Source organism: Sander vitreus, chromosome 6 (assembly GCF_031162955.1).
Source record: "Sander vitreus isolate 19-12246 chromosome 6, sanVit1, whole genome shotgun sequence".
Taxonomy (NCBI): domain Eukaryota; kingdom Metazoa; phylum Chordata; class Actinopteri; order Perciformes; family Percidae; genus Sander; species Sander vitreus.
Window position 1 is genome coordinate 17,185,050 of NC_135860.1, and position 25,975 is coordinate 17,211,024.

A 25,975-nucleotide genomic window follows, 5' to 3' on the forward strand; every position below is an offset into this window, starting at 1 on the left:
CCCAAGTGGCTGAGCTGGCAATTTGTGTTTCTTTCCACCATTTTCTATCTGCCATAAAGACTGCCCAATTGAAGAGAAACAAGTGCTAAACATCTTTAGTATTGTTTATTTGTTCATCCCAGTGGGGGATTTACTGAAGAACTCCCTTTGTCATAACACTGATCAATGCATCAGCAGTAAATTGGCTTTTTGCTAATCAACTACATATAGATAGGTATAACAATTTAACTATTCCTTTCATTCATTAAATGACAAATCACAAAATGATCACATATAATAACCTAAGAAGTCATTCATTCTCAACTCATACATTTTGTAAAGCTCACAAACATTTCATGTATGTTACACCCTTAAAAATCCCATGAAAGAAAAAAAAACTATCAAACCTGTGGTGGCCATGGCTGTGCTGTAGAGATGTAGAAGAGCTCCGTCTCCCAGATATGTAGCAGGTTGCTGGGTTGCAGTTTAACGTTGGATATGAACCGAGGTAACTGGACAGGACAGCATGCAGAACTGCTTCAGAACCCTCTCTGTAAACTCAGCAGGGGACCTCTGGTGGCCACAGCAAAACATTGCATTGATAGTGGTAGGGTACACCCAATAGGTTGACTAATGTGCCATGATGGGGACTACACAGTAGCCCCAAATTAAAGTAAATAGTAGGGTAAACAGATAAACCCATCTTAGACGTTTAAGCTATCTTCAATCTACTGAGTACCTCACAGACGTGTGTGGTACAGTATGTGCGAGTGTCTGGGGGGGTACCGCATGTGTAATAAATGAAGATATTTTGAATGTTGCTATAATATCTGCAATATTGTCTGCAATTGTGGCTTTGACTGCAATATTTCCTACAGTTTCTAATTATATATAATCTATAGAGACAGTGCTTGCATGCTCAAAATGCACCAGTTTCTGTCCCATGTGTTTTCTTTTGTGCAGTGCAGTCAGCCCGTTCCTGCACCAGCAGGGAGAAAATAGCCTGCATATGCAGCTTTTACATTCACAGAGGCTGCCAGACTCACTACGGTTGAAAATCTGCGAATAAAACAGCACTGAACACAGAGATATTTAAAATTAAGGATATTTTTTTTATTTTAAACACAGCGTTCTCCAAGTGCTGCACAATGCAGCACATAAATCATTCACACTCTCCCTGCTGGTAGTTACTACTGCATGAGTAACTGAAATGTCTGCAGCGTCAGCAGAAGCAGGAGTGCAGCATAATAGAGGGCTGCTTGCTGGTCTTCTTCTAATGGCAGAGAAAATGAAAAGACGCATAAAAGAGGAAGGAACCTTTTCAGACATTTTCTTTATTTAGCATCGATCTGAAAGTCACAAAAATACAAATGAGAATCACACTATTGTTATCATATCAAGTTGGCACATTATCTAGTAACTGTAATTGATGATAAAAACATTTAAAAAAAAGAAAAGAAAAAGAAGGAGCACAGTAACATTATGAAATTGAATGAAGCTTCAGGTGTTCATGGAAAGATTGTCCTCAGCTGTGATCAAGGTATTTGCTGCCACCACATGGTAAGTCAGTAGCACTGTGAAAAAAAAGAGGAAGAGGATAAGTTTGATTTGTTCTGAAAAAAAATCATTTTAGCTTCCTTTTGTAAAAACTCGACTCACGGATGTTTATAAGAAACTCACCAGATCTCCACTGCTCTTTGCCTCTGCGTCTACTGAGCTGTGGAAAGAGTTTGAGATATAAAATCAAATGGCAATACATCTACTTGATAGGCATTTAACATTCCCTCATTATTATAGAAGGAAGAAAAACATTTACCTCTGGGAACACCCGATTCCACATCAGGACCCCTGGACCTGAGGAACATTAACAGTTAGATCTATTTTACAGAAAACTATATCTTTAGAGGTCTTGCTTGATTAACCTAACTTCACTTACCTTTACTTGTCACTCCTCGAACAGGTACATTTTCGGGCTGTTTTTAGGGGGAAAACAAAAGAAAAAAAATGATGTGTGTCTAAAACTGCAACAAAAAGAAACATGAGACGTTATTTATAAAAATGTATGCAGCTAACCCCCCCCCTGCTTTAGTACGAAAAGAGGAAGAGGTTGTTCCAAACCTTGATAGGTCCATGATTACAGTGTTGAGCTTGTGCCAATAAGCCCATCTGGGCAGCAAGCCTTGGGAGGCCGTATAAGCTTGCAGTTTACCAGCCTGAGCACAAGACTCTATTCATACCTGAATCACAGCAACAAAATACAGAAGCCAGTGTGTTGAATAACATCCAGCTAGCTGCATTCATACTATGTGAAAGTCTCCAAAAGAGTTTTAACATTTAATATCTTTTGTTGTGTCTTTTAGACCCACTTCCGTGTGCCTATACACTTCATAGAGGAACACTGCTTACTGCATTCACAAAACATCTTCAGCATCTCTATTCAACAGTGTCCATACCATCATGTCTGTCCAGTATTAGTACAGAGGCTCTGCAAAGTACCCAGCTTCATTCTGCTCTTCACTGTTCTCCTTGTACACTAATTGAAATGTGATTAATAGTGGAGTCGTTCTAAAGACGTGCCATATTTGGTCTTCCGCTGAAGGACGAAACCTGAAGTGAAGCAGCCTATTTGGTCCATGGAGAGGCTTTTTACACGTGAGCAGTGTCATATAGATCAATGTTGTTAAAACTGTAGAAATGATCATCTGGATTTGCCAATAAGGCCCTGTTGAACCCGCTTGAAGGAATGCACCTTTATCATCTTCTAAAACAAGCTACAGCCAGTAGCTATAATAATTTACAAAACTTTGATTGAGAATGTGCTCATGTGCAGTAACGTAATATTGCTAGCTGAAGTGTCGACGAAGAAGTGTACTTGCTGGAATAGTTGGTGTGTCCATTGGCCGGCAAAATATATGGGAAATCTCAGACCAAGCGAGTGACCTACATACTCTCAGGACTAAGAATAAGCTGTGAGCATCTTGAAAGGTCGCACCCATCCTTAATTCACTTACTTTGACACTGGGGGGCGCCAAAGGGTGCCTATTGCTATCGATAGTCTTGTTTCAACAAGTCCTCAGAACTATTTTGAAGGAACTAGAAGGTTCCTTTAGCCAGTTGTTGTCTGCGTTTCCACAAAGGTCTAAAGGCTGTAAAGATTAGTACGCTGATGTATAAAGCAACATGACAGGATGAGGGCAGCTGGTGGTCGCAGGGGTAAACACACTCTGCATGCTGCAGTTAAGTATGCCTGCCTGTCCGTTTCATTTAAAAAAAAAAAAAAAAAATAGATTTTGTCTTACTGTGCTTTAACCGATCGTAACCGCTGAGAAACCATAATAAATAAGACTCTCTCTCTCCCCTGAGACACACATCTGCAGCTGGCAGTTCAGTATGGCTGCTGGCTCGTCCGATCTCTGAATGATGTTTTAAATGCAAGATTTTAAATGTCAAACAATAAACTTCCAGGGTTTGCCCTCTTCATGTTCTGTTTAATGCACTGCCTGTAAAACCCTGGTGGCTTTTGATGTCACACTTCACAAGTGCAGAGTCTTCAGGATATTTCTTCAGTCAAACAGATGTTCTACTTTTATCATTATTCATTAGTATTGCATGCAACCAGTTGGCATTGTTAAAAACCTAAAATGCATACAAACATATACAGTAGAAGTATATTCACAAATGTAAGAGTTTTTTTTTGTTAAAAATGGAAAACCTTTATTTTGTGTTTCCCAGGCAAATGACTTTTTTTTTTTAAATTGGTGAACACATTACAGATGTAAACAAACATGGCATTTTGCCTACTGTAAATTTAATGACCTATCAATACTTTTAGTGGTGACAGCAAATAGCATTTGGATGTCTTTCAAAGCCAATTTCTAAATTTGAATATACTTCAATCCTCTTGTTTTTTTATGTACTTTTTGTTTAATGCAACCACTTCATAGAGTGCAATGAGGAATCCATAGTGATATTAACTAACAGTGCAGAGTGTGTGGGTGCTAATAAATTATTTATTGGTTGGTTTAGGTTTCAGGACTAGCACTGGCAGTGACAGCATGTGCTGGCTGGTGAGGAGGAGGCACGTTGGAAGGACACTGAGTGACGAAAGGAATAAGGTATAAAGGGCAAACTGCTGTGATGCATGGATCTTGAGAACGTTGAGTGCTGATATTGTGCAAGAGGCATCAGTGTGCCTCCCTTCCAGACCTCTGAGAGAAACAGAAGCCTACTTGTTTTGGGAGCCGGGAGGTCAACTCACACATACAGGGATCTGTGTGGTGACACTGACCATTACATATCCACTGTGTACTTAAGGTGGTCAAACACTTACTGACAATGAGAGCGATGCCCATGAAGAACAGCACCACTGCGAATACCAGGCCACCGATTCTCAGCGATTCATAATCTGAAATGCAAAAAAGTACTTTATAATGCTTGCAGAAGGAAATGGTACGTTTTGAGATACAAAATACCATGAATACAAAAGCCTTTTGAGGCCTTTACCACATTTTGATTCAAGAGCAGCATTGCAGAAATAACGGTCATGGGACACCACAAATTCCTGCGAGCTGCAGTCACCAAAACTGTAAACACTATGGTCGACTTTAACTCTGTAGTCGGCTGGCCCAAATAAGGCTGGATACAATTCTGCTTGTTTATATGCATGCTAACATCATTTATTGTTTATGTTGTTACTAATACAGAGAGGATCACAGCTTTGTTTACATGCATCAAGCATTGCCTTAGCTAGTTAACTAGCAAGATGGCAACTATCTGCAGGCATTAGCAAATAAATATTGACAACAATAAAAAATAAAAAACCATTTAAAATAATCAAATAAGGTTTTTTAAGCAAAGAAAGCACGAGTAAAAGTGTTTTTTCAGCTGCCTTAGTGCAGTGGTTCCCAACCTTTTTGGCTTGTGACCTCTTATAATCAAGTATTGCCTACTTGAGATCCCTTGTAAACATTGGTCTAAAGGTTGTCTAATTCTATGGAAGGCCAGCAGAGATAAAAATACCAAGGACTTCATGAGAAAAAAGACAAAATAGATAAACGTCAGCTAAAAATAAACATTTAACGGAAATCATCTTTTTCTTGTGACCCCTCAGATTTATCTTGGGACCCCCTGAGGTTTCCCAACCCTCAGGTTAGGAACCTCTGCTTAAGTGGTATTCCAACAGAGCATATACTATGGGTAGAATTGTACAATACAGGTATCAAAAATTGCTTATTGCCAAGGGAAATTGAAAGATAACAACCAGTAAATTGATGGTACGTATTTATAAAATATATCAATGCAGATTTTGAGTCACTCTGTGCACTTTGATGCCTCAGATGGACTGAGAATCAGACCTACGACCCAGTTGACAGAATTATTCGAAGTATTCGCAGTGGGACTACTCCAGAAGTTTGGCCTTGGGGGTGACAGTTTTCCATCCCTTCTGGAAAAACAAGTGGAAAATTTGTCTTGACCTGCCAGATGTTTCCTGTGGAGAGGGTCGGCCATTAAAAGGCTGAATCAATCTGCTAAACACTCACCATAATGAAAAGCACTGTCATAGTCTGGTAGGAGAAAAAAGACAGAGGAAACAAATGAGAAGCAGATTTACCCACTGACGCACTTCAGAGAGCACTCATGATATGACAGCTATTCAGCACTTTCAGGGCCTCAGTCATCCATCTAGTCATTAGCCGGGTTGGTGCCAGTGCCAATTTATATGCCAGCTAAAATGAGTGCAGCTTATCTTAATTTGACTACTGTTCAAATATTACCCACCTTTGTCCTCTTCATCTGCCACTGAGGCTGTGGAAAAAAAAGCAACAATCAATAGTCTTTTTAAGACACTCACATGGTGTAAGGGCATGTTAGCTAATGGTAGTGGGGAAAATTCACTCTGCAGAGAGGCTAAAAATGTTAGAATCAAACCCATATTTAAAGATATTACAATAACAAAAGAAGCTTATTCAAACTCAAACTGACACTCTGTATGATTCTAAGCTCTGTATTTCTTGTATTGCCCTGATCTGCTTTAATCTGACTGCCGTTGTGGGAAAGTGTAGACCCCTCTGCTCTTTCACATCTCTTGTCCCATGTGAAAACACATTGGCTGTATTCATGTTATGCACCAGTCTTTTAAATCTCGCTAGAAAGCACACTGTACTTGGTAAAGAGCTAAATTCTGCTAATTTCTGCTTTATGCTCATCAAGAAAAGAAAACAACTGGAATAATTAAAGAGACAGCTTGACTCGGTGTCATAATGAAGACCCAAAGCAGACATCGTTGATATGAGCGAGCACAATTTAAATTTGGAGTAGCACATTGGAGGTTACATAAATACTTTTTTACTTTTCTACATTTCACATCATTAATGCGTTTAATTATTATTCTAACAGCTCTCAATAAAATGTTCAGACATTTTAAATGTCAGCCAGTGCAAGTAGTTGGTGCTTATGTATAAACGTCAACAACTAATGTTGAATACAGTACAATTATAATCTGTTAATCATTTCCAAGTGTATGTTTGCCTGTTGCAACTTATTCCAACAGCTCATAAACATAGGTTTAGATGCAAAAAGTTGACACCCAGGAAAGGAATCATGTCCTTGCTGGACACGATTCAATAAAGTCTGACATAAGCTGTTACGAATGAGTGTGATAGATGAATAATACTGATTATTATTTTATACGCTCCACATTCCATTTACTGCAGAGTAAGGGTAGAGTGCTCAAGTTAACGTTGACCTAATTTATCCGGCAGTAAATAAATACTAAAATCAGTCTCAATGAAGCAAAAACACATTTTATCATATCAGTGCTGATGAGCCTTTGAAAATAAGGTTGGACGGTCACAGACCTTAGAGTAAGAGAGGATAACAAAGCCTTAGCGTAGGCATATCTGCTTAACATCAAGCTCAAACTGATGGCATACAGGGCGCACAGAGAAACAAACCAAAGACAAGGATCAGCATTAACAATGGGAAACTTGGCAGATGTGTGAATAAATGATTGTTCCAACTGCAGTGTAAAGAAACATTTACACTATTATGACATGGCCTTCTCTCGCAGCAAAACACTGACATAAAAATATTCTAAATGGAAATTATAATGAAAATAGTATCACTGCAATGCTAACAATAAGACAAGACATTTTATACACATTTGATCAAAAAGAGCACATTGCAAGCAGCCATATCAAATCAATCAAATGGCCATGCATTGCCAGTTCCCACTCTAATGCAGGAAACTTACCTACCACCACCCTGCCAAACGCTGATCCTGTTATACGGACACATCAGCTCATTTAGTGTGGAGGAACTTAAAAAACACAACCAAAGCTGCAAAAAGGTGGAAGCAACTTAAGAACACCACGCTTACATAGGTGGTCGGTTTCAAAGAGGGAACAACGTATAGCAGCTGTACGCTTAGTGAAACGGATGCTCACCGAGTGCAGGAGCCAACCAGGAGCTGAGCGCCACCAACACCACAAGATCCATTGTACCTGCTGATAAGAAACAAACAGAAAAAATACATAAGAGAAGTAATAAATGGTGTGCTCACATTTTGGGGTAATTGCCGTTTTATGAGGGTAATGTGTTGGGGTGACAGGAGGTTGAGGCTTTTTAAAATGTGATGTACAGACAAAGACAGATAAACTTTGTAACTCACAGACTGCCTTTATAACTCAACAAACTCAAACAGCCTCGCTGAGAACAGAGAGCTGCCTGTTGTGAAAATCTTTAGCAACTCCCCACTAATACTTCTTAGAAACAGCCAGTTACGGTTAGTGGGGGGCTAGTTGTTTTCCAGTAACAGTAGGAGATAAAAAAAAATGAAAGAATATGCTTTATTTACCAACTTGTTTATTTGCATTAAGCTGCAACTTAAACTTATATTGTTAAAGCAAAAGGAATAGTCAAAGTCAAAGCTAAATATATCCTGACTTTTAGCTCCTTACAGGTCAAGCTCCAAAAACACTGGACATTTCCCATAATGCATCTGAATAATGTGCATCATTAGTGGCCCTTCTAATCTCTACCTGGAACACCATTCCAGGTAGAGACACACGCTCCATATGGGCTAGATGCTACATAACAGTATGTTATGTGTAATAATAATAATATGGCCTCCTGACTCTGGGTAAGAGAAGATCTGGGTCTATTTCAGGCTCAGCCCTTCAGTACATGGGGCTTGGCAGTTGAGGGGTTCATGGCAAGGCTGGTGTTGTGTTGGGTTACGATTCGTTTTGCTGGGTCATCTACTTTACAAATGGAGCACGGACCTCCTGCAACTGTTTTTATGTCTATGTCTATATACTATCTAGGACATTCTTTGAGATTATCTTACACCAGTGGTGTCAAACTCAGTTTCACTAAGGCCAGACTGGAAAATAAGAATCACATCAAGGGCCAGACATGTTTAGTTTATTGACATGTTTTTATTTAATCAAAAATGTCAAACATCTTTGACTGTATTATTGCATGTCTTATATACTCTTCTCACTTACAGCTTGGTCAACATGAAGCCACAAAAAAGTAACAGCCATCAAAGAAAAACGTGGCCAAAATTTGCAAAAACGTTGAAAGAAAGTGCCAAAAGAGTCGATAAAAGTGACAAAAACTGCAGAAAAAGCGACAAAAACTAGGTGGGCCAAAATTTATTATGAACCTAAATTGTTATCAGGACCAGATCTAAATCTGCCAGGGGCTGGATTTGGCCCGCAGGCCTTGAGTTTGACATATGTGTCTTACACCCATGTTTAAGGCTCCACAACCAGACTGTCACTTCTGGTTGGACGCAAGAGTTGCCACAATTTAAGGACCGAAGATCATGGTTGCAGTTTTGTTAGCTTCAAAGCCACATTATGCCAATATAATCCCAAAACAACACAACAAAATGTAATGCAGGTAGACACAGCTTTAGCTCCACAGTTGCAGCAATAACAACAAAAACCTAAGTCATGGAATAAAATGTTTTGCATTGCGAAGATCAAAGCGTACGTTAGCAGAGCCAAGGTTTCCTTCCTTGGCCCAGAGCACTGCTGGGGATTCATTCATGACTAGAGTGGGGGTGTAAACATATGGAGCTGGAGTGGAGAGAAATGAACACTTCAGCCATGGGAGCAGGATTAACAACAAAGGGCTGCCAATCAGGTTTAATCAAACAAATACAGGGTGAGTTATCCCAACAAGAACCAATCTAATAATATCGTTTGTTAGACTTCTGAATAGAATGGGGAGACAGGAAAGAAAAGATAATTACCGCGGATTATAATGAAGTGGGATTAAAAAGGGGTCTGTTTACATTAACCCGTATAGGCAAACCCACACGAGTGCATTCACACTCTTAAATAGAATTGAGACAACACAGACCCGTTTTTAAATAGGCCTACGGTCTCCTTTTCGAGTTCACGTTGTTGTTCTCGCCAGTTAACGCGATAAAGATTGAAGAACATTTCACAAGTTGTTGGCTTCAGTGTTTCTCTCAGTGTAAAAAAAACTATATTAAACTTCTCAGATGGCGTGGCATTCCGGGCAGGATACCGATACAGCGCAAACAAAATGAAAATGGAAAACACTTTTACACGATCAGCATAATACACCGTTAAATGAAAACAAAAACAAGACACATGTTACGCCTGTGTATTCAAATTTGTCGGAGCAACATGAGCGGGGGCTTGATGCATTTGAAAAGGTGACTCATAGGCATTTGGTTGAAAGTTGTGGGCTGGAAGAGGAAAAACCTCTTGACACAATAACGTATTTTGGAAGTCTTAATCTGCAGATTTCAGATGTTTAAGCTAATATTTCTAGCAGCAATGATATGGCACTGCATTCATTTCAGAGCATACATTTGGATAAAAATGAACTTACCGTGTATCAGCCTCCTATAAATGAATGCGACTTTCTCAGCGCCAGTGAGCTGAACTTTGCTAAAAGTTTTCCACTCGTTAGCTACTTAAGCCAGGAGAGAAAATATGATGTGCAAAATCTTCTCTTACAGCTTGCAAATACAATGAAAAGCAATGATTAATAGGGAATTATTCTGTGGATATTCTTCAGTACCTCGGTTGCACCAAATTAAGATCTGTTCCTCCTTGGTCTTCCAGGTCTTGCCTCAGGAATGAGAGAGTGGGGGGTGGGGTGGGGGGCGGGGTGCTGGTGTGAGTGCTCAGCCACTGGAGTTGCTCCCTAAACTATCTTGAGCTCCCCTAAACAGAAGTAAACAGCACAGTGCTAAACAGAGATTATTCCCATGCGGTTTGGTGCCAGCATTCATAGTAAAACAAAATTACATAAAGAGACAGCCAAATATAAGCGCAGTGAAGTGAAAGCATAAACACTGGTGTGCTTTCATGGCCAGTGCAGTCTGTCAGTAAGATAGTTTTCTCTCAGCTATATGAAAACTGTCTCTCCCACACCAATCTGCCAGATTCCACCCTCCGCTAGTAGCAAATGAGCTGGGTGGACTATGGCAGCCGGTTCTGTCTCAATCTGGTGAATTCACACTTTGATATCAGGGTGTTATCTATCTACTGTTGTGGTAAATTAGCTGTAGACATTTGTGAGATTTTGTGCTTTCTCTTTCACTCCTAAACCAAGGGCCTTTAGTGCAGACAGCTTTCTTATTAAAACCTGAAGTTTACACAGGATGTCTTCTGTCGCCAGCTGTGCTAGATGCAGCAGAAACTGCACACACATTACCCACAATCCATAATTTTTTTTAATTTACTGGTATACGTATACAGACAGTGCCCTACGGGTTTTATAGAAGTACAATTCTCTGGGAATCACAAACAACTCATGCAGTGTAATGAATAAGTATTTATTGTTTGGAAAAGTAAGGAGAACACATTTTGTAAAACAACTTTTTTTAAACTAAGAAAATACAGCATAATAAAACAGGTATTGCTCTTGGTTGTTCTGTGGAAAAGAGATGCTATAATTTCCTCCTCCACTAGATGGAGATGTGGCCCAAGAATGAGCTACATTTCTCTACCATTCCAAAGTGAACAATAGAGGTAAACAACAAAAACAACTCCACGAATCAAGACAAAGCATTGAAGTATGATGAGTAAGACTTCACATTCTTCATCCTGTTTAATGGGGGTAAAAAGCAAGGATGTGAGCCACATTGTACGGTTGTTTCAATCATGAGGAAAACATTAGTTCATGGTTCTAAGAGGAAACAACCTCAGTTTCTTACCTGTATACCAGATGCTTTCTATCACCGCATAACCAACATCTCTACAGGCCACTGAAATGAAAAAGAAAAATTGCAGTCAAAGGGCACTAGAGCAAAGTAAAGTCATGTTCACTTGGGCATAACAGAGATTACAAGCAACACTTCTGAAAATTGTGTTTTTAAGGGCATATGCAAACACTCAGAAGCAGCAGCTGCACCGACTCTTAGGGGCATTTTCTTGGGTTGCTGTCTGGTGATCAGAAAATGCCGGCAAAAAGACAACGATGCTGAATGAGGAGAGGAAGGGGGGGGGGCGCACAAAACTCAATTCTCTAAGGAATTGACTTAAGGCTAGAACACAGAACTAAAAATGAGGGCTCAAATTAATATTGCACCCAGATGAGTCTTAAGTGTCCTTGGATGACAAGCAGTGATTGGATTGCAAGCTTGGTAGCTTTTGATGGCCATGTCTGTCAGCCTCACCTGCTTTTTAATCAGTAATTACCATAGGGGTTTCTCTGGCATTTCTTAATTAAATTGGACCAAATGCAATTAAAAACCACACTCTCATTCCTTTAAAAGGGCTCTGTGGAGTCCTTGTTTAGTTCTTGCTATTAAGAGAATAAGCGGTCGAATGCTCATAGCACCGTGCCATCTCTCGCTGATCTGTACTTGATTGTTTCAGTGGTCAAATTAAGTTTGCTGTTTGCATAATAAAGGGTAAGATAGAGTTCAAGATGAAAACTTTCACTCTAACTAGAATTGAAGGTTAAAAGCAAGGTACAAGAGAAGGCAAAGTTATGTTATCAAAACAATTAAAGTTAACACTGGGAGTTGGGGAACAATGTCATGAGAGCATGTTGTGAAGAAGATCATTATTATAGCAGTAAATGTAGCCATCCATCTTTGCCTATTACATTTACAGAGAGGAAATGTTGCAGTGTGCCTTTCAAATACTTACCATTTAGAAAAGTCCCCAGCGCTCCAGGAGCCAACAACCACGGACACGTCAGTGGTGATTTTCCCATCTGCAGTCCTCATATCATCTTTGGAGTTGTTATTGTAGTTTCCGCATGCGCCGCACATTTTACCGGACAGGCTACTGTCAATAATGACGGTGACCTCCTGTGAAATTGAGTAAGTGACCCGCACAGCAGATGCCCTCTCGATGATCACAGTCTTCTCTGAGATTTGGACGGATATCTCACTCGTCACTTTGCTGGGAAGAGACACTTTTCTGCCATTTACCTGGATGACATGAAGAATGACGAGAAAAAAAGACAAATTGAAGTTTAAAAAAAAGTTTCTACATCAAAGGGACTACTTTCATTGTTAAACATTTAACTATGATCCCTCCCGGCTCTTCTCACCCAGGTCACGTGTTCGCTGTTCACTGCAACGGCGGTTTCCTTGAAGAACACATACACAGTGGCGACAGTGGGTGATGCACCTTTGCTGCAGACCCTGACATCCACAACCACACGGAACCACAGCTTGTCAGTCTCGTCGCACAGAGACGCCACTTCAAATGCCCCTTGCGCTCCTATCGCTCCGGACATGCCATCAAAGGAGGTGAGGTGGCCGACTTGGCTGACGCCGCAATGGCCGCGTTTGACGTGGCAACCTCTGACGCCATCTCTTGCACCACAAACCTCCCCACTGGCACAGGAAAGCTTTTCACACCTTACCAGCCCAGAGGCCTGGCACACACACTTGGACTCGCAGGCTTTGTCCACAACTGCTTGGCCACCCTGGGAACAAACATTGTTTAAAATGTTATCTTCCAGGTCGGTGAATAGAATGTTTTACATCTCTATTCTTGTGTAAATGCTATGACAAGAAGTATTAGTTGTTGTGGCACAGTTACTATGTATGACAACAAAACAAAATTTCAGTTTTACCGTCAGATATCTGCCATTGTGCACACATCCACAGTTGTCCAAGGGAACGCATTGGATGCCATCGAAAACAAAGCCGTCATCACATTGGCATCCTTCAAAACAGCTTTCAGAACAAGTAAATGGGTAAATAAAGCTGGCACAGGTCCCACCACAGGTGTTGGCACACAACTCATAGTGACTGTGTGCAGGGCAGGAAGCAGCTACAAAAGACAAGAAGACATTTGTAAGACTTTGTACCACCACCAGAAATACAAAACATAAAAAATATGGACAATTCTCCAGCGAAAATACTGTTGTGTGTAACTTACGGCAGAATGAGATGCTCCTCCATGGCTGGATTTGCACTCCTTCGCTCTGGCAGGCGATAGCATAGGCCTGGACACTGTTACACAGAGTATCTTTGTCGCCACCCACAGCACAAACATCAAACACACAATGAGACACAAATGCCACTGGGTCAATTTTACTGTGGCAGGCTTTGAAAGGTCCATTAGGTGCACTTATGATGCCACAGGAGTCATCTTTTCCGTACAAAGTGGCCTTGGCCTGCTCACATACTGGACACTGGCCTCCACAGCCCCCACAAACATTGCCAGGCAGTTCCACCACCCACGCCTTCCCAAAGTCGTCGACACTGTTCGTGTTTCTGCCACCGGGAAGTATAAAGTCGTCGCCACCGTTCTTGTTGTAGTTGCCGCATAGACCGCACATCTTTCCCTGGTATGTAGAAGGCACGATCACCTCAACATAATAGACAGTGTCATACAGGACTGTCAGTCCAAAGTCTGTCCGGACAATTATGTTGCTACCTTCCTGGGCGACTCTGAGACGCCCGTTGTCCAGGGAGAGAGGAAGGTTTAGAAGTTCATCATCCACCTGTACAGACGAGGAAGAGGAGAACAGAATTATCATGAGGAAATAAATAGACATGCACAAATGTAACCACATGTTGGGTATTAAGTTGTTGAACTCACAATGACTTTCCATGGCACTTTCTGCTGGATGTAAACAACATAACCGTAGACTGCCACTGCAACTGACTTGGTAACAGCCACTTTTCCATTTCCATACTTCTCATTCCCCTGAGTTACGCTGAATGGAGTCAGCTGGCCATTGTCATCATCACAAACCTTGGCCAACACATAGACACAGGTACCCTGGAAATCAAACCTCCGTCCATCAAAGGAAATGTAATGAGGATCACCAGAAGCAACACACTTGCCCTGCCCCTCAGGGTGGCAGCCTTTCACTCCGTTAACAAGCTTACAGGTCTCCCCTGCACGGCACTTGGCCTTTTGACAAGACACAGCGCCATTCTCTCCACAGATGCATTTCTCCACACACTCTGTTTCAGGGTAGAAGATGTCTCCTTTCCTGTAGTAGTGACCATCATAGGAGCAGCCACAGTCTCTCACGGGCACACAGGTATCCCCACTCAACAGGTAGCCTTCGTCACACTCGCAGGCCTCTGTGCAGGACCTGTGGCAGGTTGCAAGGGAAGTTAAGCTGGCACAGGTGGCTGGGCAGCCCACAGCACACAGGGTATAATGGCTGTTAGCTGGACACACCATTGCTGCGGGATAGGATGATAAGAGGGGGAGAGGAACAAGGTGAAAGATAGAAGAGATATTTTGAAATTAGAGATTTGAATTATGAAAACACAATCTCAAACTCACGACAAAAGGTATCTGTTCTCCAGGAGCGGATGGTGATTCCTTGGCTCAGACAGGCAGAGACATAGACTCCCACAGCATCACACACTGCTCCATGGTGACCATGATAATGGCAGGCGTCATACACACAGTCCTCCAGGTAAGGAGCAGGATCCACACGTCCGTGACAATCTCTGAAAGGCCCTGCTTTGTCAGCGATAATACCACAGTACTTCTGGGCTTGGTACTCTTTCCTTTGGGAGTCTGAACAGGCCTGGCACCATGCCCCCTGGCAGACTGATGAGCAGCCTGGTACGAGGGCCACCTGCCAGCTCTCCCCCAGCGTGGCTCCATTTGTGGCGGTCTGGCCGTTCCGCATGGTCAGGTCATCCTGAGCTTTTCCATTGTAGTTGCCGCACAGGCCGCAGACTGCGCCCTGGTAGTTGCTGGGCAGAGTAACGCTCACTGTGCTCTGCCAGTCAAAGGTCACGGTGATACCAGCGACTGTTTCCACTACAGCTGTCCAGCCGCTGAGAAACACGACCAGCTCATTATTGTAATCCAGTGGTAACGAAGCAAGCTGCCCATTGAGCTGAAGAGCGGAAAGCGAGGGAAAAATATGTATAGGAGATTATAGATTTAATAATTCTGCAGTCCTTGCTAATCCATTCTAATGTGCAGTTAAATCTTGGTTTAATTAAGTCTGCCTGGATCCAAATTTTAATATGCAATTAAATATATGTGGAAGAGCATGAGGGATGTCAGAATTAGCACAAAGACAGAAGGTATTATCATCCACTCATTTGAATGAGGCTCGGCGTATCTGTCCTGTTTTTATTTTTAATACTGTAACTACATGCTGTGTTTTCTCTCCAAAAATCCACATGAAAACAAGGGTCAAGATTACTTTTATCATCTTTCATTAAATCACCTATATGCTTTACATTATCCATACCTCCACATCCCTACTTACCAGGACCTTGTAGGGGTATTCTCTGCTGATGGTGAGGGTGATGTCATATATGGAAAATGTGACAGTCCTTGTGTAGGACACGGCCTTGCTTCCCCGGTGGTCGTTCTGCACAGTGACCTTGAACGGCACTAGTCCGGGCTGTTGCGTGCACAGTCCCACCAGCTGATATACACATGTGCCCTGGAAGTCGTACCGGTGGCCATCAAAACTCCGGTAGTGTGGGTCACCTGAGGCTGTGCATGTGGCATGACTGATGGGTCGGCAGGCACGCTCTCCTTCCACTAAGGTGCACGTCTCCTTGGCAGAGCAGGAAGCCTCGCGACATGTCACCATGCCCAGGGTCGTATCACACTCACACAGGCGACCGCAAGCCTCATCAGCCCAAAAGTGCTGGCCTGGCTTGTAGTAATGGCCCTGATAGGAGCAACCACATGTTTTAGCAGGCACACAGACACCAGCGCTGAGGACGTAACCCTGATCACACACACATGTCTCCACACAGGCACCGTTGCAGGTTTTAATTTGCTCAGGGAATGGGCAGGATGGCTGGCATGGACTGGCACAGTCTTCATAGTGGCTGTAACGCTGACAGCTCATTGCTGAATAGAAATTAAATTTAAAAGGTGTTAATGAAAAACTTAAATTAAATGTGTGATTAAAATCTTTAAGGAGAGTCTCGTAAATACTTACGGCAGCCAAACATTTTCCTCCAGCCCTTGATTATTATTCCTTCCTCACGACAATGCTGACTGTAGGAGGCCAATGCCTGGCACAGCATCTTTTTGTCTCCCTTATTCAAACACATATCATACACACAGCTGTCCATGAAGGCCTGGGGGTCCAATTTTTCATGACATTTCATGAACACATTATTGGTCTTGGCAACAAGGCCCCCACAGAAAGCCTCAGTCTCATAGAGCTTACTCTGGTTATCGTCACAGGTAGGACAGTTTTCCTTACATGTGTCCCAGCAAGGATGGTCCTTGTCCTGGTCAGGCGTTTGCCAGCTCTTGCCCCACTCTATCACTGAGGAGACAGCTATTCCGGCTGGATTTTGGAGCTCATCGAGGTAGTTACCGTTGAAGTTGCCACATAGACCACAGACACTGCCGTAGTAGCTGCTGGGCAGTTTGATGACCAGCTCCCAGTTCCAGTCGTAGGAGACGACTAGGCCAAAATTTGTCTCCACCACTGCAGTGTAACCGCGCTGAAACACTGACACCTCAACCTCACCATCACCATCATCGATTTGTACAGGAAGATTTACCAGCTCCCCATTCACCTGAAGGGAATAGATAAGTGTATGTGCACACAGAGAAAAACTACAAGTCAAACATATCTACAAGTCACATCTACAAGTCACTCACAAACTACAAGTCAAACACATCAGACAAGAAACTAATATCTTACCATCACTCGACCAACTTGGTTCTTGCGGATGGTAATGGTGTACCCATACACAGACACATCTACTTCCCTGACGTAAGAAACTACTGTGTTTCCCCGGTTATCATTCCTCTCAGTGACTGTGAACGGCACTAGACCCTCCAGGTTCCCGCAGGTCTTGGAGATGACATACTTGCAGGTGCCCTGGAAGTTAAAGTTGTAACCATCGAATGTGTGGTAGTGGGGGTCACCCCAGGCCCAGCATATGCCTGTGTACTCGGGGACGCACACAGCTTCACCCTTCTCAACATGGCACTTCTCTTTGACCCGGCACTTGGCATCTTTACAGGGATCTACACAAGATAAACAAACAAAGAGAAATAGATTTGAAAATTGTAAATTCATTTTAAACTAATTTAAAATGTACTGTACATTTCTTTGAAAGAGTATTTACTCAGTTAATAAGCTAAGGATGGTTGAAATTGGTTAATACAAATATACATTATTTGTGTCTTGCCTGTGTTGTAGCATGCCCTGATTCCTTTCTTGACCATGCATTTGGTGCTTTCAGGGCAGGAATGCTTTTCACAGTTTAGGCCTGTCTCTGGATTGCAGGTGCACTTTGTGTTACAGTCTTCCTCATACACTACTTCACCAGGCTGGGGACATAGATCAGGTTAATTAAACAGGGGGGAATAACACACAGAAGAAACAATGACAGGTTATGGAGGAGTCCACATTATTTCTTCAATATTTCATTGTATTCATGCTTTGCTGAATACCTCCATTCTACAGTCTGTTAGTTCTGAATAGCAGACTGCTACTATGGACCCAGTTGTGATTATAGGACTAGAGGACCATTTTTAAATCATAAAAAAAAATTAAATCAATATTTTTAGTCAAATTACTGATATCTTTAGTAAATAGCCATGTAATAGGCAGGATAATGTAAGCAGGGTTATTCAAGACCCAAAAATGACCTGCCTGTCTACATTATCCTACTTCTTCCATCTTATTACCCCCCCCCCCCCTTTACACACACAAACAAATTTAGACAATCTGCTAATTATGTCTCAAGAAAAAAATCCTCAGTGCACATATCTAAAATCAGACTGGCTAATGTCCAACACTGTGGAAAAAGCATGTTGCTATGGGTATCTGCTTCAGTCACTTTGACACTAAAAAGCTATAATTTGTACATTACTGTATATGGAATGACTTTTTTGTACTGACAGAGGTGTTTAAATTATACCTTGTACGTTCTTCCATTGTCATAGCAGCCACACCCAGTCTCTTGAACACACGCATGTCCGTTGAATAAAAAGCCAGCATCGCACTCACAGCCTTCTATACAGCTGCTAGAGCACTGTACAATCTCTGTGAGGCCTGCACAGGTTGCAGAGCAGGCGTCTGCACACACCTCATAGTGACTGTTGGCTGGGCATTTCATTGCTAAAATTAATTAGCAAAAGACAGGGAAAACATAGATGAAAAGGGAGCCTGTTCTTATATTTAATAAATGCAGTGGCTACAGTATGGCAGACGAGAATAAGAGGTGAATTCCTCTTTGTCACTTACGACAGAAGGAAGCTGTCCTCCAGTTTTTCACGTCCACTCCTGCCATGTGACAGTTGAAGGTATAGGCTGCTACGCTGTTACACAGCACCTTCCCATCGCCGTTGGAAGCACATACATCAAAGACACAGTCAGCAAAATACGGCTGTGGGTCCAGTATACTATGGCAGGCTGCAAAAGGACCGTTGGGTGCTGTAACAATGCCGCAGTAAGTGGACTTTGAAAACACAGCCTTGCGAGCCGGGTCACAAACAGGACAGGTATTCCCTTCACAGCCATTCTCACACACTACATTAGGGATGGTGACGCTCCATGATTTTCCAAACACATTCACATTGTTGGTGAGCTGACGGTTGGGCATTTGGAAGTCATCTTTTTGGTCACTGTTGAAGTTACCACACAGGCCACAGACCTTATTGCGATAATTACCCGGTACTGTGACTGTCACGTGATAGACCAGATCGTATGTGACACGCAGTCCAAAATCTGTTTCAATAACATAATGCCTGCCTTCTTGATAGACCAGCACTGCTCCAGAATTAAGATTCACAGGAAGGTAGTTAAACACTCCATTCACCTAAAAGAAAAGGCACAATGAGTTGTATTTAAAGAAAACAAACACTGGTGACTAGAATGTTTAAGTATTTATGTCAAGCTAGTTTTTACATCCCTCTCAACCATGCAATGGTTGTCACTGTATTCCAAATACAGAGCTGCAAATGAAGTGTTGTTGCTCACCAGGACTCCAAACATGTTGATCCTTAACATGAGAGTGTAGCCGTAGACCTCCACAGCAACCAGCTTGGTGACAGCCACCACTTTGTTGTTTATTATCATGTTCCACCTCACGTTCTCCACCTGAACAGAAAAGGCCACCAGGTGGGTGCCTTCCAACCCACAGCTCTTGGAGAGTGTGTAGGTGCAGGTGCCCTGGAAATCAAATGTTTTCCCATCGAAAGAGCGGTAATGGGGGTCACCAGAGGCATGGCACACACCTTTACCAACAGGCTGACATTTTTGGACACCGTTCTCCACTTTACACTTCTCATTAGGGCCACACGTGAACTTCTTGCACTCAACCTGAGAAAAACAGTTGAGAAACAAGAGAAGCGTATTTATTGCGTATATATTGCAAGCTCACACTGGTCAGTATTAAATCATTATTTTTCAAAACTGTCCACTTTAGTATCCATTACCTCTCCATCTTGTGTGCACTTGCACTCCTCCTGACACTGCCCATTGGGATAAAACATTTGGCCCATGCGATAGTAGCGGCCATTGTAGATGCAGCCGCACTGTGAGAAGGGAACGCAGTGATCTCCACTGAGTATGTACCCCTCATCACAGGAACAGCCCTCCTCACACTGAGCTTGGCATCCCTGAGGAGGGATCAGACTCTGGCATGAGGCTGGACAGCCGGTTGCACAAACCTCATAGTGGCTGTGGACTGAACATTTCACCGCTGTACACAAAGGGGTATAAAAGACAATGTGAATGGGTTTTTTTATTTACTGGAATCTTTTTAAAGCTATAGTGCGTAGTTTCTGTCACACCCATGAGGAATTCTAAGTAATGACAAGAACACTGTCAGCGAGTCCACATGACGCAAGCCTTCAGTGACCGCACACTACCACCACTCCTCCTCCACACAGTTGCTAGTAGCCAAGGAGGACACGAAGGATTAAAAAAACATGGACACTTCAGAAGAGGTAATTATCTTCACTCGAGCTTCTGCGTGCGAACGTTGCCGGACTCTACCATTTTGTAAACATAGCCATACTGAGAAATACAGAGAGAGTTTCGTCGAGCTGATAGGCTTAATTAGCTTTGTATCAACTCATTTGGTAATGGATTGAATGTAACGGACGTCCATTATTATAAAAAAGTTGCTCACTATAGCTTTAATTTAGAGTAGAGAATCCAAATGTAGGCAGTGATTACAAAGCAACATACAGTACCAGAAAATATACATTGAAATATACCTAGAAACATGAGCAGTGGAGAAATTAAATTAAGTTTAAAGTGCCATTCCATTTTTCCAATATTATTGTTATACTTTCTACACTGCTACAGTAAATGATGCTCACTTTGCTTTTATTATTGAAATTAATGCATATCTCACCACAGAACTGACTGGTTCTCCAGCTGTACACCTTGGCCCCAACAGCTTGGCAGGCAGATGTGTATGATGTAATAGCCTGACACAGCACATCCTTTCTGCCCTTATACAAGCATACATCATAAACACAGTCTTCAAAGTAGCCAGCTGGATCCACCTTGGCATGGCAGTCACGGAATGGCCCTTTGGGGTCTCTCAACAAACCACAGAAATCTCCTTTTTCATATTGAACCTTCTGGGTAATGTCACAATCAGGACACACTCCTTTGCAGCCATCGACACACCCTGGGATCTCTGCAACTCGCCAGCTGACCCCAAACTCTGCTGGTGAGACAGGTTTGTCACCATTCTTTGGAATCAGGTCATCCTGGGATTTGCCGTTGTAGTTGCCACAGAGGCCACAAACGGCTCCCATGTAGTTGCTTGGCAGTGTTACGTACACAGCGCTTTCCCAGTTGAAGGACACTTTGAGGCCGAACTTTGTGGTTACCACAGCGGACCAGCCACTCTTATACACAGATACCAGTCCTTCATCCAGTGTGACAGGCAGGTTGACCAGCTCATTATTCACCTGGAGAAGAACACACAATTGTATTTATATACAGAGACTGAATATTAAAGTGACTCACAGGAAAGATTTAACTGTTTGGATGTAGTTCTTACCATAATCAGGCCCTTGTGGGTCTTTGTAATGACAATGCTGAGGGAGTGCACCTTGATCTCCACTAACTTGGTGAAGGAGACTACCTTGCTGCCCCGGTAATCATTCTGCACCAGCACTTCAAAGGGTACTAACTCTGGGTCCTTGGAGCAGAGTGCAACTAGTTGGTACACACATGTGCCCTGGAAGTCAAACTTCCTCTTGTCAAAGGTCACATAATGGGGGTCACCTGTGGCCTGGCAGGTGCTGTGGGAGACTGCCTGGCACTTTCTTATGCCCTCAACCACCTGGCACTGCTGCCCCGCTCCACAGCCTTTATCCTGGCACTCCACGCGTCTGCTCCCAGCAACGCATTCACACCTTCGCCGACAGCCCTGGTCAGCCCAGAATGACTCCCCAGCAGGGATGTTCCGACCCTCATAGACACAACCACACTTGGCAGCAGGCACACACTGACCTCCGCTCAAAACAAAGCCTGCGTTACAGGTGCAGGTCTGCACACAGGGCTGTTTGCATTTGGAGGGAGCATTAGGATCAGAACAAGTGACAGGACAGGCATTGCCACAGTGCTCATAGTGACTGTTGGCGGGACATTTAGATGCTTTAGGAGGAAGAAAGAGTATGGAGTGTGATACATATTAGAAGCAAGAAGGAAGTATGTTCATTTGAGGATTCATTTAGTTTACATTACTTACGGCATCGTGCCATCGTCCTCCAATCTTGAACTTGGATTCCAGCAAGCTGGCAAGCTTCAGTGTAAGCCTCCAGTGCCCTGCAGAGGAAATGTCGGAGGCCGCCTCCCATGCATACATCATATTTACAGTTCTCCAGGTATGCTTGTGGGTCAATTACGGCATGACATTTGCTGAATGGCCCATTTATTATAAGTGTGATGAGCCCACAAAACAAGTCACCCTCCCACATCTTCATTAAGTTATGTTCACAGCGCTCACACCCACCCTCACAGTCATCTCTGCACAGAGCACCTTCCACCAGCCCTGGAACCTTCCAGCTGCTCCCAAAGGCCACAGCCCCACCTGCCTGGGTGCCAGAGGGTGTGGTGAAATCATCATTGGGGTTGTCATTGAAGTTGCCACAGAGACCACAAGTCTTACCAGCGTAACTGCCAGACAGAGTGACCACAAGATAGTGTTCCCAGTCATAACGGACAGTCAGGCCAAAATCAGTCTCAATGACCACAGAGCGACCGCTCTGAAACATAGTCAGTTTGTCGTTGTTCAAGGTTACTGGCAAACTCCACAGACTGTTGTCAATCTGCCCAGAAGAAAAAAATAAAATATGTTTTGAAGATATTACAGTCATAATCTATTAATTGAAATTCATGTATTTAAATGTGTCACACCAAGAAATAATTAAAACTAATCACTATAAATTGAAGTCAAGATAATATTTAAAATATGTCTATTTAAAAGCATAACAATCTTTTACTAACTAGAGATAGGAAGCCTTACCCTCACACGGCCTGTCTCAGACCGAACTACTGTGATGGTAACACCATACACCTTCACTGTGACCACGGCGACATACGACACCCTGAGGCTTCCTCTGTTCTCATTTTGGGCAAGGACCTCAAAGGCAGGGAGATTATCACCTTTCCCACAGTTTTTAGCAATGACGTACGTGCAGGTACCCATGAAGTTGTAGTGTCGCCCGTCAAAAGTGCGGTAGTGGGGATCTCCCATGGCCCAGCAGGTACCAGGCTTCTTTTCCACTGCCTTGGGAACACAGGAGGGATACCCACCCTTCACTTCGCACACCTCATTGGCACTGCAGGTAATACTGCTGCAGGACAAAGATTCACTACCTGCAAAACCATAAATAATATATAATGAATACTCACATCAATATGGTTAATTTATGTTTAATGTTAAATATTTTCTCTCCAGTCAATACACTGTATATTCTGACAATATCTGCTGATTTGTTTTCCCTAAACAGCTACAGTATGTGCACCTTACCTTGCTGTATACATTGTCCTGGGGCACCATAACCATTCATCTGGCTGACTCCTATACTGTAGAGAGCAAAGCGGGAACCCGAGCTGGACACAGTGTATTTATTGTTGCCAGGTTTTTGTTTGTAGGGCATCTCTGCCCAAGAGAAATCTGTCCCTGCAATCTTTTTCCACTCAATATTACGGGGCAGGTTTGTACCATCAATACGCAGCTCTGCCATTGCACTGGTCTGTGCCACAATCAGGGCCTGGTTTTCAAAGCCCTCCAGAGCCTCAAGCGAATAAGAGGAACAGAAGCGGTCTGTGGGCAGAATTGTCATCAAGAAAGGGTCGTAGAAGCTTAACCAGCTCTGTGTGACACCGTTGAAAAGCATGAGGACCTGGATGCCATGATCAGCCTGAATGGACAGTGTTTCAGGATTGTGGTAGCGGACCTCCATTACCTGCCCCCTGGTCAAAGTCAAAACTTCTTCACGGTTGCCGTATTGGATACTGGCTCGGGTGGGCTGGGATGCCAGGAGGAAGACGCTGTCATATCTGTCCTGGAAAGTCAGGGGAGGCACGATAAAGCTGGATCCCCACCTGCTAACTGGCAGCAGCTGCTCATATACATGGTTACATTTGGAGAACTGCCAGGTGCAAGTGTGACCCGTGACAACAGCAACAGGAAGCTGGGAGGCAACTCTGGTGCCAGAGAGTTCATACACGCTCTGGAGCTGGACACTCTCATACGGCTGGAGATCTATCAGCATTCGGCTGCCACTCTCATACACACGACCCTGGAAGTTGATGGAGCCGAGTGGGAAAATCTCTACTTTGTTGCTCTCTTTTCCATTTGTCACAGAGAACTCTTTAAATGAGCCATAGGGGGACCCAGTAGGTGTAAAGATGAAATATTCTGTACCCCATTCAGTGGTGGGATACACCACAGAGGTGTCTGCTGTGTACAGCTTGTAGCTGAAAGAGGTTACAGTCACATCTGCTGAGGCTTCAATGCGCACCGTGTTGGGAGACTTCTGGCTGCCATACACCTCAACACTGGTTGGGAGACTGATGGTGACGGTTTCTCCAGCATTTAGAGTTTTTTCTTGCTTGAAGTTTAAAGGAGGCACTTGTACTGTCACTTTAGCATTGGCCTGAACAGCGGTGATGTATAGCTGAAAGCGAGGACTGTCGTAGTTTGGAGCATAGTTCTGCATGAATGACAGGGCGAACTCTCTCCCTGCCCATCCAGCGTTAGATGGACCTGACAGATGGGGGGGGGGGGGAGAGAAGAGGAACAAAACAGACAGAAAAACACATGTCAAAAGAATACTTCTTTTCAAATTACCTTAGTCAGGTACAAAACTGTGCTTCACAAATGTCGTGTATGAAGAAAACATGTCAAAAAAGCAGGAAATGAATGAGTCTATTTGTGCCAAGGCAATCAAAGGATTCACAGACTGGCAATACAAACTTGGCTTGAGACGTCTTGGATTGCAAACACAGTACAAAGAAACAATATGACACCAAAGAGAAAGTGACTGAAAAATACCTTCATTTCAAAGTTAAAAAGCAGGGATGAATGCATTCTATAATGGGTGGATTGCTTTTTGTCATTGATAACCATTGTGAGAGATTTAGACTGAGGAATAGTCACTTGACTGGTTCTCAGCAGCACTTAATAAGTCACTTTGCATAATGGAAATATTATCAATGCCTTTGCTGTGAAAAAGAAGAAAAAAAACAACATTCTGGGCTCAGCCAGGGCCTGGGGGATTTAGATTACACTCCTGTTTCACCCATTCAGTATAATAGTTCCAACTCAATAGCAGCTGAAGGTAAATGCTATTCCCAACAAAAGCACATTTCAATTTAGATGGCTATCCTTTATGTGCTGCTTTATCCAATTCTTCACCTGTTTAAAATTCTGCTTCATTCACACAAGCACCTGGTATGGTCGAGCAACTGATGGGCTTGACAACCTGGATAAATTGCTTGAAATTGAGCGATCACTTGGCTGCAATGTTCTGCTGGGGAATTGTGTGCCAAGGTTTGAGGAATGCTGCTCTCACTGATGAATTGCGTTAAGCCACATTTAGTCAAATTTAAGTTAGTTAACAGTGGTAAGAATTTTTGATAATATTCCTATATATTTTCCTGTTTTAAAATTGACATTGCTACTACTGTGTTTGTTCAGTTTAACATCTTAAAATCAGCTGCGACAAATTGGAAAGATAAGCCCAGATATAGGCACATTGAAATGAAAATAAGTAACATTCACTGACAGTTAAACACAGTTAGTTAAAAAGAAATAAGAAAATCAAGAGTATGACTTACAGCTGAGTAAAGCCCCCATAGCACAAAGCAGCAACATGGAGCCCATGGCTGAAAGACAGAAATTCTTGTTTTAGTTACAGAAGTATTTGAAATGTACATTATTTGAATGACATAAATGCATTCATCTCAAACAGCCAACATAAATCTCTCTGAACAGTGCTTACCTGCTAAGAGGCATGTATGATGGATTATTTACAGTTCCATCCTGTTATATACTCTGATGGACAAAAACACAACCAATCAAAAATCT

The 25,975-nt window shown here is 42.7% G+C and overlaps 1 protein-coding gene and 1 pseudogene across 2 annotated transcripts in view; both read right to left on the reverse strand.

Annotated features, from left to right (window-relative positions):
* Positions 1-1,293: 1,293 nt before the first annotated feature.
* LOC144519776 (FXYD domain-containing ion transport regulator 6-like) lies at positions 1,294-10,438 on the reverse strand (annotated as a pseudogene). The gene is made up of 9 exons (XR_013502134.1): positions 9,853-10,438; positions 7,425-7,484; positions 5,758-5,784; positions 5,520-5,543; positions 4,310-4,384; positions 1,916-1,952; positions 1,796-1,833; positions 1,660-1,696; positions 1,294-1,553 (listed from the first exon to the last, which is right to left on the reverse strand). The product of XR_013502134.1 is annotated as an FXYD domain-containing ion transport regulator 6-like (transcript).
* A 347-nt stretch (positions 10,439-10,785) lies between these two features.
* Positions 10,786-25,975, reverse strand: part of fcgbp (Fc gamma binding protein) — a 31,440-nt gene continuing 16,250 nt past the window's right edge. The window contains 22 exon segments of the mRNA XM_078251888.1: positions 10,786-11,075; positions 11,186-11,236; positions 12,126-12,412; positions 12,535-12,915; positions 13,066-13,265; positions 13,374-13,941; positions 14,040-14,638; positions 14,742-15,309; positions 15,691-16,289; positions 16,381-16,972; positions 17,101-17,429; positions 17,594-17,735; positions 18,329-18,528; positions 18,655-19,228; positions 19,390-19,731; positions 19,848-20,113; positions 20,774-21,341; positions 21,434-22,032; positions 22,127-22,706; positions 22,904-23,256; positions 23,411-24,652; positions 25,726-25,773. Coding sequence (XP_078108014.1) covers positions 11,227-11,236; positions 12,126-12,412; positions 12,535-12,915; positions 13,066-13,265; positions 13,374-13,941; positions 14,040-14,638; positions 14,742-15,309; positions 15,691-16,289; positions 16,381-16,972; positions 17,101-17,429; positions 17,594-17,735; positions 18,329-18,528; positions 18,655-19,228; positions 19,390-19,731; positions 19,848-20,113; positions 20,774-21,341; positions 21,434-22,032; positions 22,127-22,706; positions 22,904-23,256; positions 23,411-24,652; positions 25,726-25,773 — 9,047 coding nt within the window. The 3' untranslated portion in view covers positions 10,786-11,075; positions 11,186-11,226.